Raw genomic sequence first — 19,791 nt, 5'->3', positions numbered from 1 at the left:
CAATTTCTTTCATGAGTATTTTATAGTTTTCTGAGTACAGATCCTTTGCCTCTTTGGTTAGATTTATTCCTAGGTATCTTATGGTTTTGGGTGCAATTGTAAATGGGATCGACTCCTTAATTTCTCTTTCTTCTGTCTTGTTGTTGGTGTATAGGAATGCCACTGATTTCTGTGCATTGATTTTATATCCTGCCACTTGTCTTTCTTACGTCATTCAGGGTAATCCTGCATAAAACATTAATAATAGAGGTGGGGGAAGATTATAGATATTGTGTGTGTTGGGGGAAGGATGTGGAGGCAGGGACAGTGCATTCCCAGATAGAGCTTTCTGGCACTCACAATACATTTCTTTAGAGATTTCAATAGTTACCATGTTAGGGAATTGCTGTTTTGAGCAAAGTAAACTTAAAATAGGCAGAATATCAACTTGAATAGCCAGCAGTTCCCATAGACGTACGTTTTGAAAGATTTCCCATAGTTCTTAAAGTCTTTTTTTTTTTTTTTTTAAGATTTTATTTATTTATTTGACAGCGAGAGACACAGCAAGAGAGGGAACACAAGCAGGGGGAGTGGGAGAGGGAAAAGCAGGCTCCCCGCAGAGCAAGGAGCCCGATGCGGGGCTCGATCCCAGGACCCTGGGATCATGACCTGAGCCGAAGGCAGATGCTTAACAACTGAGCCACCCAGGCACCCCATAGTTCTTAAAGTCTTAAAAACCCTTTGCTTTGACAAAAAGGATAAATTTCTGATTGTGTAGTCCTTCTTACATTAAATTTACCCTTTTTGCTCTGAAGGAATTTTTTCCCCTCAACTTAAAAGTTTTTTTCTCATAATTTGATCTGTGGGAAAGAGGGCAATCCAATAATATCACTTACTTACTTACCATTTATTGAATGCTTACCAGGATCAGGCAGTATGTATTTTTATTTAATTTTATCCTTATAGCAGCATCATGTTATGTTTTCATACCACTGCTTTACAGGTGAGCAAACTGGCAGAGCTTTCAGGGCTAAAATAAGGATGCAGCAAATCTGGTTTCAAGTTCTGGCTTTGCCATCCGTTCTGATGAGCATGCCTGCCATATTCATCAGCAGTCTCTCTCTCCACCTGAGACCCTCCCCCAGAGTTCACTGCTCTCACTCCTCTCCAGACATAATTCTCTTGCAATCCCTGTGTCTGGGCACAGTGTGCTCTTTGTTTTTGTTTCTCTGATTGTCTGGGTAAACTCTTTCTCATCCTGCAAGACCCAAGTGTTATCTCTGTTTTGAAGCTTTTCTTGATTCTTCCAGACACTGTTAATCAAACTGCATTGCCTTTTAACTTATTCTAATATGTCCCTGTTCTTACATTATTAGAATATTTAACTGGTGAACTCCCATATTCACTGCGCTTTCTTAGGGTAGCAACTATGTCTCTCTTGTAGCACATACTAGGTATACAGTGAATGTGGAATTCATTGAATGAATGTGAGTTCTGGAGAATGTTTTCAAACCTTTCATTATCATTACATTGGACAAAGTAATTCACCCATTATCTTATGGATGCAAGTGATAATATGTTTAGGGCCTTCTTTTAAATGCTAACATTGCATTCATATTGAATCCATCACATATAATGCTAATTTAATGAATGGTTGTAATTTCTTTATGTTATTAAACTTGTTCACAGTTTAAGGGGAAAATTGTGATAAATAGCTTGGCGGAACACACACTAGTGGTCTTTGTAAGTCTATTAAAGTGCCTATTAAAATGAGACACATTAAAATGTCAAAAGGCAAGTTCATATGAAGAGTTACTATGTAGACCCAATTTTTATTTTCTTGAGCCTTAAAGTAATTAGTCTCATGCAGTTATTTATTGGGGGAAACTCTTGAATAATAGTTGAGAATTTGTGTAATTTTTCCCTGGTACATATTTAAAAGTATTAGCTGTTTAGCTCAACACATGTGTTCTATTTGTTGATTTTCTATGTTTGCTTAGGGCTTTAAATTTTATTTATTTATATATAGCTAAGATTTTAAACTTAGAATCTACTTGAATATTGCATTATTATCAGACACTGATTGCTTTTAGAATGCTTAAATAAAAAATATGAGGGAGAGAGTAACAAGACAGAAGTTAGCTATTCTTTGATTCAGTTAATTGCCAATTATTAATTATTAAGCATGACCAAATAGTATCATGTATCTCGAAAGTATGATAGTTCTGTTGATATGATGATATGAATAAAAAAGTATAAAAATTCTATTTAATGGTGAATTTAAAATCCTGCAAGCTCTAGAAATCCATCTACCATTTGTTTTTAAGTCAGTATCTGTTGAAATTCTGAACATTTTTATGTAGTTGCTCATAGCAAACACGTATCATTTTTTAGTTAGGTTTGTAATAAAGATTAATGAGTTAGTGTTTCAGTTTTTCTGTAGCAACAACAACAAAAATTTTTTTTCCGTGCATGTGTGCAAAATAGCGAGCGAGCGAGCAGAAGTTCCACAGACTTTTGGACTCTTCTGTTCTTATGTATCAGTCTCTTGATGTTTCCTGTCTGCCTTTTTGACTACCTATACAGCTGTTTTTCATGTATTTTTCAGGCTTGGAGAAAGACCAAGTATTTTTGACAGCTGCATGCTGAACTGCAATATATGCTTGGCCACAGGTCACGTTTGCATTTCTTCACTTGTATTTTTAGTCAATGCGTAAAAGAAATATGAGCATAGAGAGATTCAGAATACATGTAGCATGCTGAGTAATGGTAGTCTTCTTTCATGTATGCCATTCCACTTACTCTGCTGCATAGATTTCACAGGAAGAAAAAGACAGCAGAGAAATGGAGGAAATGGTATTCAGGACTGCCCTCCATGGGACCCTTGCTGCTGTAATTGTGCATGATCGAAAATGCTCTGGGTCATGCACGGTAGAAAGAACTTCTGGGCATGGGGACACACACATGCACATATGCACGCATGCACACACATTGTAATGAATAGACTATAATTTAGTAAAGAAGACTGTTAATCTAGCAGTCAGTTCAACATGTTTATCCATCCTGTTAAAGCTTTGACTACATGATATTTTAACATCAGGAAATGAGACACAGTATTTAAGAAATGTTCATTTCATGAGGCTGCCATAATAGAACTTTCCTGCCTCCACCTCCCCATCCCCACAGACATAAAATTTTTTCTTTGCCATTGAAAATGAAAAAATAATGACTTTAAAAATCCTTTCAAAATGGTTTTGGTGAGTCCTTTCTCAATTTGTTCTTAGCTCTTGCAAATAATATTTCAAATCACAATGGTTGGTTTTCTCTCATCATGGTTAAAGATCAACGGGATATATATCCAGATTTTAAATTCTGATGAAATCTCCAACCTTCCAAATTATTTCAATGTTAAAAGACATTTTTTCTCTGTACAGTTAAGGCATAATTTTTGAGGAAGCATCATTAAGATATTGTCATCTTTTGGGGCGCCTGGGTAGCTAAGTCGGTTGGCCATCTTTGGCTCAGGTCATGGTCCCAGGGTCCTGGGGTCCTGGGATCAAGCCCTGCGTCAGGCTCCCTGCTCAATGGGGAGCCTGCTTCTCCCTTTCCTCCCCGCCTATGCTCTCCCTCGCTCCCTTTCTCTCTCAAATAAATAAATAAGATCTTAAAAACAAAAAAAGATATTGTCATCTTTTCAATCTACTGCTTGCTTTTATGTTTCATGCCCTATTGGTAAAACTTGATACATTCACTGGGTCAAGTCTAAATGCCTCTGCATTTTCTTCTAGTATGTTCCTTTTCCCTCCAGAAGCTTTCTCTACTCTTAACTTTGACCACTATTCATTATACCTATCCTTCTCAGATACATCCTATCTCTATCATGAAATCTTTCCCAGGATGTTCATTGTAATGAAGCTCTTTGATTTTCTGTAGTACTTAGTCTGTTTCACATCATTTAGATGTTGTATGTTAACTTACATTAATTTTTAAAATGGATCCAGTGTGGTATAATGAAGCCTCCCCGGGAACATGTGGTATAATCGAGTGAGAACGATTTCTATTTGAGTACTTGCTCTGTCATTTTCTAACTCTTTGGCATTAGGCAAATTATTATTATTTTTTTAAAAATATTTTATTTACTTATTTTATATAGAGAAAAAGAGAGTGCGTGAGCAGCAGGAGGGGCAGAGGGGGAGGGAGAAGGAGAGGAAGAGAATCCTAAGCAGACTGCACAGATAATGGAGCTGCATGTGGGGCTTGATCTCATGACCTTGAGATCATGACCTGAGCCAAAACCAAGAGTCAGACGCTTAACCAACTCAGCCACCCAGGTGCCCCTAGGCAAATTATTTAAACTCTGTGGGTTTTAGTTTTCTCATGTGTCACATGGGACTACTGTCCACCTTTAGAGTTATTAAAGATTATAGCTAATATGCTGGGTAAATGTTTAGCACAAAGGCAGGAATATAACAGGTGCTCAGTAAATGTCAATAGTAGTTTTTACTCCTGATGTTCTATATTTCTTACAGCTCCTAATACAATACTGAGCATGTGGTAAGGACTTTGAGTATGGTTCAGGGCTAGGTCATTTAAATAGCTCCTGAAATCCTATCGCTTTTATGAAGGCTTCCTGTTGGCTCTGTTCTGTCAGAACTACAAACTTTCATGGCTTCTCTAGACTGTTCTTTCTGTTCCCATTATCTGTAAGGGGAGCCTTTGGTATGTATTCTGAAGTGGCTTCCAAAGCAGTGATTTGAAGGATTTATTTATTTATTTTTGAGTAATGTTTTGGATTGATCCCTACATTTTTCTAAACGTCAGCAGCTGAGATTGTAATAAATAAAGCATTTTTCACATACTTCAAATGCAGTATGTGAAACACATAGAATAAAATCTCAGCCAATCTGAACTTCAGATGAATAAATTATTTTGCCTAGCTTACTTCAGTTCAACAGACATTTATTAGTGTATCTCCTATGTGCCAGGCATTTTATAGTTGTTGGATTTACAAAGATGAGTAAGACATGCTTCCTGCCTTGGAGTTTAGTCTAGGGTGAACAAGAGACACAAAAACAGATCATTTCAACTGATGATTAGTTGTAAGATGGAGGTGAGGATGGAGCTCTGTGGGATCACACATGGAGGGTGGTTGAGGGGGAAAGAGATGAGCCTGTTTGTGATGTCTCCCAGAGGACAAATGGGTTGATCCACTTTATTCAGGGACAGAGATCTAACTCAGAGTGGCTTCAATATTTATGGGAATTTATTGCCTGCAAAGTTCCCAGGTAGGTTTGGCTTCAAGTTACGCTTGATGCCTTGGCTCAAACCGTGTCTTCCATGGCCCTCTTTTAATTGTGCCTTTGTAAAAGCCAAATGGCCTCTGTGATTCCAGACTTTATCCTCCTCACATATTATTCCCCAGAGGGAAGAATAAGTTTTTCTCTAGTTCTAGCTAAACCAAGAGATTTAATTTTGCACATTGACTGTAAATTATACCTATCCCCGAACCAATCACTATGATTAATGAGATACGGATTGGTTTGGATAAGTCAGGGCCTACCCTCAAGCTTAGAATGAAGTCAGTCTCATTATTCAAACCTCATGGCCAAAGATAGGAGGAGAGGAGAATGGACGACCAAGAGGCTGCCAGCAAATGTGCACTAGACCGGGGAATATGAGTGTAAGACTTTTTGGGGAAAGGTAATAACATAAGCAAAATCAAGGAAGCATACACATCATGATGTATGTGGGAAGCAGCAAGTAGTTGAACATCAGTACAATGTGTAGTAGAGACTTATAAAATAACTTATAAAATAACAATGTGATGGAGTATTTGCTGCCTGCTGGATCTAGTTTCCATACTTCATTTAATTTGCACAGTAGCTAACTAAAGTAGGTATGCTGTCTTGCAGACAGGGAAACTTGAGCCCAAGCTCATAGCCAATAATTGGTGGAGCTGGACTCAAACCCAGATTATCCGACAGTAGAGACAGCCCATGTGGACATTACAGTATAAGTATGCTCCTCTATATTGCTAGAGTCTCAGAAAATAAGACTTCATATAGTACCATGCTAAGGAGCCGAGTTTTCTCTGGGGCTCAAGTTTTCTTCAAACTCTAGTTCTTTGTTATACCATGCAAAGGCAGTGGTTGTCAAACTTTAGCGTGCGTCAGAGAGCCTCTAGGGCTTGGTAAAACCCAGAATTGCTGGACCCTAATAGCAGAGTTTCTGATTTAGTAGATCTAGAGCAGAATCCTATAATTTGCACTTCCAAGAAGTTCCTATATGATGCTGATGCTGGTGACTTGGGAGCCATGCTTTGAGGACCACTTCTTTTAGGTCTTTGGGAGTCTGAAGATTTGTGGTTCAGTGATATTCAACATATTGAAATGAACTCAAATTTCATTGGTACTTCTGCTTAGAAATACACATGTTCTAACCTCACATTCTTTAATAATACAGACATCAAGAATACATTTTGATTACAGTAATATTCTCCCCCATAGGTCAGGGTCATTGCATAAATTCTTCATTAATTCGATTTTGTTGTCTCTTTGATTCTTGCTTATTAAGATTAAATTTATTGTTCTCCTCCCAGGTCCTACTCAATTCACTAATGCTGAGTACCCCCCCCAGTTGTTAAGAAAGTGAATTTGTATACAAAAGGTTATATTTAAACACTGTATTTCATTTGTCTATACTTTTATTGTGAAACATTTTAAATACCAGAAAAAGTAACATGAACACCCATATTTCTACCATTTAGAGTCAACAGTTATAAATAATATGTATATGTATATGTATATTTACATATATGTGTACACACACACACACACAGATTTAGTTTGATCCACTTGAAAGTAAGGTACAGATCTTGTGCTACTTCATCCATAAATATTATAACACTCATCTCCCAATAAGAACATAATCTTATATGTTCTCTTACATAATCACAATACCATGAGCACACTTAAAACAATAATTCCTAATTTTTTCTAACGTATAGTCATATTCCAGTTTCCCCAGTTGTTCCAGTGTCTTCTATACCTTGTTTTTTTTTTTTTTTTAAAGATTTTATTTATTTATTTGACAGAGAGAGACAAAGCAAGAGAGGGAACACAAGTAGGGGGAGTGGGAGAGGGAGAAGCAGGCTGCCTGCTGAGCAGGGAGCCCAATGCGGGGCTTGATCACAGGACCCCAGGATCATGACCTGAGCTGAAGGCAGATGCTTAACGACTGAGCCACCCAGGTGCCCCTACCTTGTTGTTTTTTATTACCAGGATCCAATCAAAAGAAACTAAAATTTAAGATTTAGCAATGCTAATGGATCTTTAGTTTCAAATAAGTTCTGTGGTATTTAAGATATAGATATTTGATTGCATTAACAAAGACACAGACTTAATGATGGTTTAAATAAGGAGGCTGTTTATTTCTGCCGTATTTAACCACCTGAAGATAAAGTGGTCCCAGTCTGTAGTGGGTGGGGGTGGGCTCTGTTGTCCTCCATATGTGGCTTCCATCTCTGAGGCCTATCAAGACAGCTGTGCCAGTTCCACCGTCATGCCGGGTAGAATGGAGGGGAGGGTATACTCAGTCCTTTTACGGGTGTATCTGGGTATTGCACATATTACCTCTGCTCCTATCTCATTGGCAAGAACATAATCATGTAATGGTATCTGTAATAGAGGCCTGGATAAGCAGACTTTTATGCTGAATGGCCACATGTCTAGTGATAATTCAAGTATCAAAAGAAAGAATGGCTATTAGGGGGAACATTTAGCTTCTCTGTCACAAGTTCTTTTTTGCAAATGACTGAGCTATACAAAACTACATTAAACCCATTTAACAACTTCTTATACCCTATGACTTTTCTCTTTTTGAGATGTATAGGCCTAATAATTGCTCCCACTCAATACTGAGCCCATATTGAACCCAGACTGTTATTCTTTTTTGAACGCTTTGATATGTGGTTTATAGATGTTTTGTCTGTTTCTAGGGCAGAAGACACTTCAGAATCAGTCCATAGTTTAGGGTGCATCTGTGATTAGTATTTTTCAATATTAGTATTTTTCACTCCCAACAGTGCTTAACACTACGGTTTGTGTAAAACTGGTGCCTAACACATGTCTGTAGGTTTGGTCTCTTGTGTTTGACTCATGTCTAAGTCATTTGAAAGTATGAGACTGACATACTATGAAGAAGAGAAGTAGCCTCTACTCATTACTTTTTGTTATATTTCTGATTTTGAAAAAAGTGATATCTTACAGGGTCATGATTGTTCTGAGAGATTATCTATCTTGAGCTAGAGATTTTAGCATATAGTAAATGAAAATAAGTGTACTTAAAATTATAGACATCTTCTAAATAATTTAAAAATTGGGAAATGTATGTATACTGATATACAATAATCTGATAGCTTTATCAGTTTGTAATATAAAATTTTAACTGCTTATATTGCCCCTTTGGGGAGAAGATTAACTGACATTTTTGTGATGGATAGTGATAAATGGAAACCATTATATTTATAAAGAAAAAGTCACTAATTTCCTCTAATTTTTCTTTAGGTCGAGATTTAATTTGTATCCAGTCTATGGATGGGATGCTGATGGTGTTTGAGCAGGAAAGCTATGCTTTTGGGAGATTTCTCCCTGGTTCTCTTTTACCTGGCCCTCTTGCTTACAGTTCCCGTACAGATTCCTTCATTACTGTCTCTTCCTGCCGACAAGTGGAAAGTTACAAGTAAGTTTGGATGTTGAATCTTTGGAATCATGACTCTTGGTATGTTGCTGATTAATATTTTTTTTTACAAAAAGCTTGGATATTACAAATGAAAAAGAGACTGGTTTCTTTGATAAAATGTAATTGTGGTGATTTAGAGGATATCATTTACATATTATAAAATATTTGCAAGTATAGTACAGAGATTGAGAGAAAGGATTTGGAAAGAGGCAGACCTGGATTGGAATCCTGATTTTGCTACTTGCAGCTGTTTGATGGTCAGTGTCCTTACCCTGGTTGTAACGGGGATAATAATGGCTATTTTTTTTTTTTGGCTTTTAAAGTTTTTAATTCCAGTTAGTTAACATACAGTGTTATATTAGTTTCAGGTGTAATATAGTGATTCAACAATTCATACATCAGCAGATGGTCATCACAAGTGCACACCTTAATCCCCAGCACCTATTTAACCCATCTGCCATCTCCCTCCCCTCTGGTAACCATCAGTTTGTTCTCTATAATTAAGAGTCTGTTTCTTGATTTGTCTCTCTCTTTTTTTCCCTTTGCTCATTTGTTTTGTTTCTTCAATTACACATATGATTGAAGTCATATGGTATTTTGTCTTTCTCTGACTGATTTATTTCACTTAGCATTATACTTTCTAGCTCCATCCATGTTTGTTGTAAATGGCAAGATTCCATTCTTTTTTATGGCTGAATAACATTCCATTGCTCGCATGCACGTATGTGTGTGTGTATCATATCTTTTTTATGCATTCAACAATAGATGGACACTTCAGCTGCTTCCATATCTTGGCTATTGTAAATAGTGCTGTAAACATAGGAGTGCATGTATCCCTTTGAATTACTGTTTTTATATTCTTTGAGTAAATATCTAGTAGTGCAATTGTTGGATCGTAGGGTATTTCTGCTTTTGTTTTTTGTTTTTTTTATTCTGTTATGTTAATCACCATACATTACATCATTAGTTTTTGTAGTGTTCCATGATTCATTGTTTGCGTATAACACCTAGTGCTCCATGCAGTACGTGCCCTCCTTAATACCCATCACCAGGCTAACCCATCCTTGTTTTTGTTTTGAGAGAGAGAGAGAGAGAGCAAGTGGGGAGGGACAGAGGGAGAGAATCTCAAGCAGGCTCCACACCCAATATGGAGCGTGATGAGGAGCTCGATCTCACGACCCTGAGATCATGACTTGAGCTGAAATCAAGGGTCAGATGCTTAACAGACTGAGCCACCTAGGTGCCCCAGGGTAGTTCTGTTTTTAACATTTTTTTTAACTTTTTGAGGAACCTCCATACTGTTTTCCAGAGTGGCTTCACCAGTTTTAATTCCCACCAACAGTGCAAGAGGGTTCCTTTTTCTCCACATCCTTGCCAACACCTGTTGTTTCTTGTGTTGTTGATTTTAGCCATTCTGATAGGTATGAGGTGATATCTCATTGTAGTTTTGATTCGCCTTTCCCTGATGGTAAGTGGTGATGAACATCTTTTCATGTGTCTGTTGGCCATCTGTATGTCTTTTTTGGAGACATGTCTGTTCATGTTTTCTGTCCATTTTGTAATTGTATCATTTGTTTTTGGGGTGTTGAGTTTTATAAGTTCTTTATATATTTTGGATACTCACCCTTTATTGGATATGTCATTTGCAAGTATCTTCTCCCATTCCGTAGGTTGCCTTTTCATTTTGTTGATCATTTCCTTTGCTGTGTGGAAGCTTTTTATTTTGATGTAGTCCCAGTACCTTATTTTTGCTTTTGTTTCCTTTGCCTGAGGAGACATATCTAGAAAGAAGTTGCTACAGCTTATGTCAAAGAGGTTATGCCTATGTTCTCTTGTAGGACTTTTATGGTTTCAGGCCTCATATTTAGGTCTTTAATCCATTTTGAATTTATTTTTGTGTATGATGTAAGAAAATGGTCTAGTTTCTTTTGCATGTTGCTGTCCAATTTTCCCAACACCATTTTTTTAAAAGATTTATTTATTTATTTGAGAGAAAGAAAGAAAGGGCGAGCACAAGCAGTGGGAGGGGCAGAGGGAGAAGCAGACTCCCCACTGAGCAGGGAGCCCAACTTGGGGCTCGATCCCAGGACCCTGGGATCATGACTGAGCTGAAGGCAGACGCTTAACCAACTGAGCCACCCAGGCACCCCAGTTGAAGAGACTTTTTCCCATTGGATATTCTTTCCTGCTTTGTCAAAGATTAATTGACCGTATAGTTGTGGGAATAATGGCTATTTTGACAAGCTTGTTAAAAGGATTGAATGTATGTCAAGTTGCCACCCCATAGAAAATGCTGATTAATTATTGTGACTGTTTCCTGAATTATTAGTAATAAAGCACAGTATGAGTGAAAAAAGCCAGATGAAAAGATGCATATATGAAATTATTTTATAAAAAAATATGTGACATAGGAAGAATACTAGCAAAAATACAAGCGTTATTATGAATGTTTTAAAAAGAACAATTCATAGTACAAATGAAGTATGAAAATGACCCTATGAAAACAGTTTATACTTTTTTCTTACTGATTTGGAGGAATTGTGTTTGAGAGAGACCTTTTTCTTCTACCAGCTAAATTTTAATAAAAATTAGGGTTTTGAGTTTTTGGAGGGTGTGTTTTTTTGTTGGAGGGGATAATGGGGAAAAGAAAGTACAAATTCATTCTTGGAAAAGAAATAGACTTGGAGGATTACAGTATCTTCAGTAACTTTATTGTTGTTATCTTACCGATGGCAACACTTAGAACTTTAAACGTCTAAGCAACACTTCATTATAGCTTTTCAGTATTATTTTTGGTCGTATGATTTTTCCCAAGGCAGGAAGAAATATAAATTCATCAGGCAACACCTGTAAATTTTTGTCTTCAAGTTTCAGTATTGTGCATATAGCAAGTTAATGCAGTATTCCCTTCACCTTCATTAAGTGGCAATCTACCTTTTGTGAATTATTGTCAAGGTATCTTAGATTCCAAAGCCTGAACATAAGCAAATGTTTGTGACTAAGCAGAAGTTAACTGACGGAGGTACTGTGTCATTATATCATACTCCTTCTTTAACTCCTATGGCTCTTATCCAAAGGAGACGAATGAATTGTGGCATTGCTACTGGTAAGAAATAAAATATACTTATTTTGAGAGGGTTGAGAAAAATATCTGTATAATTCATTCAAGCCTGGCAAAGATTAAGCAATATTGAGGAGATCTGCTTTTCAGCTTTCCACCCAGTTCCGTGCCTCAACTCCTGCCTAGGAGGGAATTGGCAGTGCTACACTTGGGGACACAATAGAAAGATTTGAACGCTCCATGACTTACTCTTTGAAATATGTGCATAGGAATTAATTTGGTTATAACTCCAGGAGTGACTGGATGAGGAAGCAATGTGTAGGTTTCCTTAATGTGTAAGTTTAATCTCAAAGAAGCTCACCCTCTTTGAACTGTGGTAATTTACCAACATACCAATCTATTAAATCCATCTCCATCTAGGACTAAAAATGCACACCTTATCCCTTGTGTGGATCTTTTATAATGGTAAAAATGCATAGGATATGTGATTATTATGAAATGATGCAATTAAGGCTTATAACGTTAAATAGTATATTACATTTATATACGCTTTCAAGTTTAATAGATTAAATTAAATGATAATCGCTGGTGCAATTTAGGGTTGGAGGAAGCATGAAAACTGTAGGTTTGTTCTTTTTTTTTAAATTTTTTTTTTTTAAGATTTTATTTATTTATTTATTTGAGAGAGAGAGAATGAGAGAGAGCACATGAGAGGGGGGAGGGTCAGAGAGAGAGAGCAGGGAGCCCGACACGGGACTCGATCCCGGGACTCCAGGATCATGACCTGAGCCGAAGGCAGTCGCTTAACCAACTGAGCCACCCAGGCGCCCCTGTAGGTTTGTTCTTTTGAGGCTTCATCTATTTATAATCAGTTAATAGAATGAAATCAGTTAATAGAAAAGACTTTTAAGACATAATTTATTTTCATTTTTGATATTGATATTTAATTACTTTAAAACAAGCTCAGTTATATTCAGATAGGAACTAGTGAAGGCTGTGGATCTCAAACTTCAGTGTGCATAAGGATCATTTGGGCAGCCTGTTATAAAATGCACATTTGCAGATTCCCAATTACCAGTACACTAGATTTTGATTTAGTAGGTTTGGGGATAAGAGCGAGAAATCATCACTGCAAACATATACTCTAGGTGGTTCTAATTTAGAAACACACTTTGTTGTTTTTCTTTTGAAGTGAGAGAATTGTTTGCCTTTTTTGGGGGGAGAGGTTGCAGGATAGATAACACCATTCTCTTAGCAATGTTTGTTCCAATTTTGGATTAGCTTTTATTCTCTTTTTCTTTTTCTTTCCTTTACTTGTCAGAATTATTTGGTCAGTAAATCCTGACCTTTGGGTACTTTTTCCCCTTGTATTCAGCCTTTGCTTCCCATTTCCCATAAAGGCATTCAGGCCTTTATTTCTCACTTGCATTTCTGGTTTTCTTCTAATCTAGACTTTGAAGGATCCTTCTCATATCTAGCCTTTTAAAATAACCTGTTTAAGCCAGAATAATTTTTGTTGCCCATTAAAAAATTGAAACCTTCATATATTGACATTCAGTGCTCCTTACAACCCAGTCCCATTCTACCTCTGTTAATTTGGATGTTCAGATTTGGAAGGGACTTTTAAGTTAACTGGTTCAATTATCCTCCTTTTTTTCACCTCCTTGATATATTATTGCCTAAAACACTGATTTTTGCCAAATATCATATATTGCCTTCTTGTATTCTGCTGAAATATTCCAGAGTATGTCTTGTGTTATCAGATTCCTGAGAGCAGAGTTTGTCTTAAACATGGCTGAATAAGTTCATTTATTCAATTATTCATTCAGGAAACATTTTTCAAGAGGCTTCTCTGTGTCACACACTGTGCCAGGTACTGGAAGCACAGAGTCAAGTCAGAGCTGTCTCTTGTCCTCAAGCAGTATGCAAGCAAGGGTGGGAGGTAGTAAGTCAGCTGTTTCAGTTCATTGTGATAGAGGCTCTAGAGAGCTGTGCACAGGATACTGAGGAGGCCTACAGGTGGGACCTCTCAGTAAGAGTTCAGTGGAGGGAGGCTCCCTGAAGAAGTATACCTGCCATGAGCTTTATTTTCTCTCCTTTTCTTTGCTACACACCATACCCAACATGTACCTAGTACATTGCTAAGTAGATAAGTGACTTTAAAGAAGTATTTTTAAATTATTTGTAGAGTTTAATTGACAATATTTAATTAATTTATTTATTTAAAGATTTTATTTATTTATTTGACAGAGAGAGACACAGTGAAAGAGGGAACACAAGTAGGGAGGGTGGGGGAGGGAGAAGCAGGCTTCCCGCCAGGCAGGGAGCCCATGTGGGGCTCGATCCCAGGACCCTGGGATCATGACCTGAGCTGAAGGCGACGCTTAACGACTGAGCCACCTAGGCACCCCAATTGACAGTATTTTAAAAAGAATATCGTGTTCTTCACCAACCTTAGGCTCTGGCCAAATTGAAATATTTGTTTTCCATATATGTTCAGGGCTTTTCTCTCTCTCCTCTTTTGCTCATACTGTACTCTATCTGAAGTTTTTTCTTTCTTCTCTGTTTATGAAAATTATGTCTGGAAGCCTCCCTGCCCCGCTGCTCCTCTTCCTGACCTAGCCATAAGTAGCACCTCCTCCTTCTTAATTTCACGGAGTAGTTTTTTTGCTCTTTCCTCAAGTACTAGTCACACTTTAACTGGTATTACGTATTTGCTTATTTTTCTCCTTGACAGGGCTAACTGCTCCTTGATGGCAGGGATTTTGTATCTCCTGAAATGCCTAGCATTGTACCTTGCTAAAGGGAGATGTTTAACAAGAACTTGATGAAAGAGTGAAAAGTTTGTAAGGAAAGCTATTTTGTTACTGGCATGTTTCAATGAAAAGGACTCTTCCTGGCATAACTAAGAATGTTTTAGCTTTACTTGTAATGAACATAGTAATGCTCTGTATCTGGAGCTTCCATTTCTAGTAGAGTTCTCTGGGTAAATACCAAGTTTCCAAGATCTCCTGGTACCTTTGCAGTGACACCTATGTTTCATTTGAAAATAATTGATTTTGGAGGGTTTAGTTTTGTGCTCTGTGACACCTCAATCCATATTTTAGTTACTTGGTGCTGTTTTTACGATGTGATATGGAAGAGCACTAAATTATATGGCTGAGTTTGTCATGGGGTTCCACAGGACCTGTTAAGCATTTGTGGCTATTGGGTCAAAAAGTGCTACCATTCACCTGGACTTGCCGTATTTGTGCTTAGTGCCTTTCTGTTGAGAAACACATATGATACACTCTTGTGAAATCTTATTACACTGGGCCTGATTATTCTTTCAGCAGTGTCAATGAGGGACTTTTATTCTTTAGCTTATATCACTGAACATTTGAGTGGTAAGAAAAAAAAACGCAAGTATTTTCTTTATTTCAGAATTTCCAAGTCTGCCTGGAATTGTTTGGTTTTGGAAATAGGTTTCCATGTACATTATTGGTCACAGTAAAGAGGACTTAAGGGAGAACTATAAAATAGATGCTATTGTAAGTTTGTCATCATCTAAATTTACTGTCAGTTACATTTAGTAATAAAATACTCCTCTGAGTTGTATTCCAGGAAGAGCAACCGTCTGGGTTTGGAAATCAGGAGTCAATTTTGGCTGTGTCTCTGCCTGCTGTTTTGATGTTAATGAGGCCACTTCAGGGGCTCACTTATTCCTGGATGATATAATAATGCTTTGTAGTTCTGTAAGAAGCTTCAAACAGCTCAAAAGTTTGGATTTTTACAACAGTCTCATTAATATCCATATCATCCTCTAGTAGGTTGGTGTGTGCAGGAAATCAACCTCCTATGTAATTAATTGCCTGAGGTTGGATCCATAGCAGGCCCAGCTCTGGGGCTGATGTTTTAGTCACCAGTGCATACAGTTTCTGTTACTGTGTACTGGGAAGAGTAAAATAATCCTATCTGAAGCTTGGAATGTGAGGTCTAATTATTTGGCACTGTTGGAGACAGAGGGATTTTGTAGGTCAGTCTCAAATGGTATGGAGACATTTGCTACAGCTGCCCATGGAATTTCTTAGCATGGTTTTACAAGGCTGAGATCTTCACCCACCTACCTTTTTTGTCTCGTTTCCCATGACTCATTCCTCCCTGCCATGCATCTCTCCTAAACTCCTGTCATGGCCTTTCATGTCTTTTTTTACTACTTGCCTTTTCATGTGCTGTTGGCCTTGCCATAATGCCTTTACCTCTTTACCAGCATGATGAGTGTTCACTCATTCTTTAAAACCTGGCTTTCTCCTCCTGAACCTATACTAAAACATATATCTCCATCTCAATTACTTGTTTCTGCCACCATGTTCCCTAGGAACCATGTGCATACCTCCTATTATTAGCACAGAGCACTCTTAGATATATTAGATGTATTAGATCGCTACTATATGTTTATTGAATTGATGAAATTCATATACATTCAGCTTCCATTTTAACCGTAAGACTGATTTTCGTGAATACCTTGCTAAGTCTATCTTAATTCTTAGTCATTTTGCATCCAACTGCAATTAAAGGCATTTTTTTTTTTTTACCAAGTATTCCTGATTGAGATAGTTTTAAGAGTTGGTATATGACATTTGAATACCAGTGTACATTTTAGTGCTTATTTAGGTATTCCACATTGCTTTTATTCATTCAGGTCATTGATTTTTACACTTTCAGATATCTTTCTCTTAGACAATATGAGATGTCCAAATATATCTACTGATTTTCCTTTTAGCTATGGAAGAACAATGCAAGAGTTTTGATTCAATAGGAAAGAAAGGAATTTATGAGTCTGAAGTTTCTTCATTCAGAGTAGGATTATTACTTTAACAATATATCATTAATTAATGGGAAATAAGAGAATTTAAATTTTATTGGCTAAGTTAATCATTTCAGGATTGAATGATATTTGTGAATTGTTTTAAAGAATGATTTAAGCTAAAGGTTACTAATGAAATAAAAGCTATCAAACACTTATAGAAAGTCATAATGTACATAATGCACCTTATTGAGAACTTATTATATACCAGATAAACTACTAGGTGATTGATCTCTATTTATATGTAAATCTGTGTCTGTTTGTTGATCTATTGGGCACCTAATATATGCCAGATACTATACTAGGCATTACATTATTTTTAAATTCTTTTAACCATGTTTGAGGTAGAGATTATTATTCCCATGTTGTAGGTGGGAAAGATAAGACACAGTGATTAGTTTGCTAACTAGTAAGTGGTTTATCTGGGGACTAAACTGGTCTTCTGGGTGTCATAGAATATCTGTTAACAGTTTCTACTACATCTGGCTGCTTTGCATTATTTATGTTTTTTTCTATGTGGTGTTTTGGTGCTGGATCTTTCTTGAATATTGTTGTTTGTCATATAAAATTCTAATGGAAATGCTTTGATAGTAGGCAGAGCTATTTTCCCAATATGGAATTTTGGGACATGGTTATAATTTCTTTCATGACAGTTTTACATAGTTTCATGTCACAGTGTCATTCAATAAGAATTCAGTCTTAAATTTTACAGTTTTTAAAACCAAGAAAAATGTAATTCATAAGTTTATAGTTATGTGATTTTAAAGTTTAAAGTAATTTATACTTTTTAACTATAAAATCACTTATAATTATTCATATCTTTCAAACAGGTACCAAGTACTTGCTTTTGCAACGGATGCAGATAAAAGACAGGAGACTGAACAACAAAAACTTGGTTCTGGGAAAAGACTTGTTGTAAGGCCTTTTTTAATATATAAGAATTTCAGTAATGTCATATTTAGCCACCAATTTTTTTTTCCAGAATAAAGATTCCTGGGAAGAAAGTTTTAAAAGATATTTATTTTAGCTATTTTTCTTTTCTATGTTATGATTCTATCAATGGGCAAAAATTTAGTTGGCTATTATTGAGCAATGGAGACACATGTCTGGTCCTGTTATAATTTATTAGATCATAGAGTTGCACCACTAGAATTATAAATGTGCAGATGAGGTCACTTTTAACTGAAGTGATTATAAGACAACATAGCAAAAAGAAAAAATTAAAAAAGAAAAACCTTTAATAAGCAAAAATACTGTTACGAGTAGGCATGTGGTTAAATATATAAGCAAAAGATAAAAATTCATAGCCCACAAAGATAAAATTGGCTCAAAGACAAAGGTGGAAGTTTGGTAATTTGAAAAGTAGTTTGAAGAAAAGTTGTAAATGATAAATTCTCTGTTTAATGAAAATTAGGAAATAGATGATGGTTGTGAACTCTTTATCCTGAGAACCTCCATAGACAGGAAAAAACAGAAGGAATTGAAGATTATAATGGAAATAGTAAAGTGTATTTGAGATGGACACATACTTAAGAAACCATATGAGGAAATAATGTGGAATTTAGAATACCAAGGAAGGAAGAATATTAGAGAAAACCAATTTTTTTTTTTTTAAAGATTTTATTTATTTTTTGACAGAGAGAGACACAGCGAGAGAGGGAACACAAGCAGGGGGAGTGGGAGAGGGAGAAGCAGGCTTCCCGCAGAGTAGGGAGCCCGATGCGGGGCTTGATCCCAGGACTCTGGGATCATGACCTGAGCCGAAGGCAGACGCTTAATGACTGAGCCACCCAGGCACCCCAAGAAAACCAATTTTTTGTATTAGGATATAGAAATTAAGGTAGGAAGGAAGGCTAACTTGAAAAGAGCCAAGAATGAGATGAAAACATATTTTCTTAATAATAGTAAAAATTGAAAGAGCGCAACAAATACAAATATGACATACTTTTTCACAGAATTTGGAGGCACCATACTGATAATGGTTAAAGCATAGACTTGGAGGTCAGACTTTTTTTTAGGGTTTATTTATTTTCGAGAGAGAGAAAGAGAGAGCACTCGTGAGTAGGGGGCGGGGCAGAGGGAGAAAATCCTCAAGCAGACTCTCCGCCAACTGCAGAGCCGATGAGGGGCTGGGGCTCGATCTCACAACTCATGACATCACGACGTGAGCTGAAACCAAGAGTCGGATGCTTAAGCAACTAAGCCACCCAGGTGCTCCTTGGAGTCAGATCTTGAGAGCTATACTTACTACTAATTTTGAGCAAGTTTGAGCCAGTTTGTTGACCTTGCTAAATCTCAGTTTTCTCAGTTGCAAAATGGTGATAATACCTATTTTACAATGTTGCCATTAGAAATATATATATATATACATATATATATTTATTTATCTATAGCACTTAGCAAAATGTCTAGATGATGAAGATGACGTTGATAATGGTAGTCAAATTGTCCTTGACCTCCTCCTCAATAGTGGTTTTCTTCCATTTGTCCCTTATATTCTGCACTCCAGCCACATGGGCTTCTCATTGTTCCAGATTTTCCATGGCTGTTCTTGATTCAAGGCTTCTGCACATATTTTTTATTTAGTCTGGAATACCCCTTACTTATTAATTGTAAATGTTTATTGATACTACTCTGTACCTTACACTGAGGATGTATTCTGAAGACAATTACAGTTGAGTGATTTTCCCATTCTCCTTTAATTAATTAGTCGAGTAAGAAATAACAGTAAAACTTCCTTTCGTTACACCACAGTCACTTGGCAGGACTCTGATGCCATGGAACATTAAGTCTATTGCAGAGAAACAAAATTTATCCAGGGGAATGCTTTTAATAAGGTAGTTGTGGGAAAGCAGTTAAAAGCTGCCTATGTTACTCAGAGTTACCTCTTAACTATTTGTTGATTTCTAATTTAATTCTTTTGTGGTCAGGGAAATACTTTGTATGACTCTGAATTCTTTCAGATTTATTGAGATTTTTATGGCCTAGAATATGGTCTATCTTGGTAAATCTTCACTGAGCACCTGAAAAGAATGTCCATTTTTTTTTTTAGCTGTTCTTGGGTGTCCTGTAAATGTCAGTTAGATTGGATGATAGCATTGTTCAGATCTTCTATGTCCTTATTAGTTTTTTTTTTTTTTTACTAACTTCTGTCATTTATTCAGGG

General features: G+C 36.7%; 1 protein-coding gene across 2 annotated transcripts in view; it reads left to right on the top strand.

Annotated features, from left to right (window-relative positions):
• The window catches only part of BBS9 (Bardet-Biedl syndrome 9), a 162,589-nt gene that overhangs the window by 58,039 nt on the left and 84,759 nt on the right, over window positions 1–19,791 (top strand). For both annotated transcript variants that reach the window (XM_081800297.1, XM_081800295.1), the window contains exons 2-3: window positions 8,544–8,718; window positions 17,456–17,540. In XM_081800297.1, the coding sequence (XP_081656423.1) occupies window positions 8,570–8,718; window positions 17,456–17,540 (234 nt within the window). In that variant the 5' untranslated portion in view covers window positions 8,544–8,569. The remainder of the gene's footprint in view (window positions 1–8,543; window positions 8,719–17,455; window positions 17,541–19,791) is intronic.

This window comes from Leptonychotes weddellii, chromosome 12 (genome assembly GCF_054177405.1).
Source record: "Leptonychotes weddellii isolate Sample4059 chromosome 12, ASM5417740v2, whole genome shotgun sequence".
Taxonomy (NCBI): Eukaryota; Metazoa; Chordata; class Mammalia; order Carnivora; family Phocidae; genus Leptonychotes; species Leptonychotes weddellii.
Note: the sequence above shows the minus strand (reverse complement) of the source record. Positions and strands in the feature narration are given on the sequence as shown.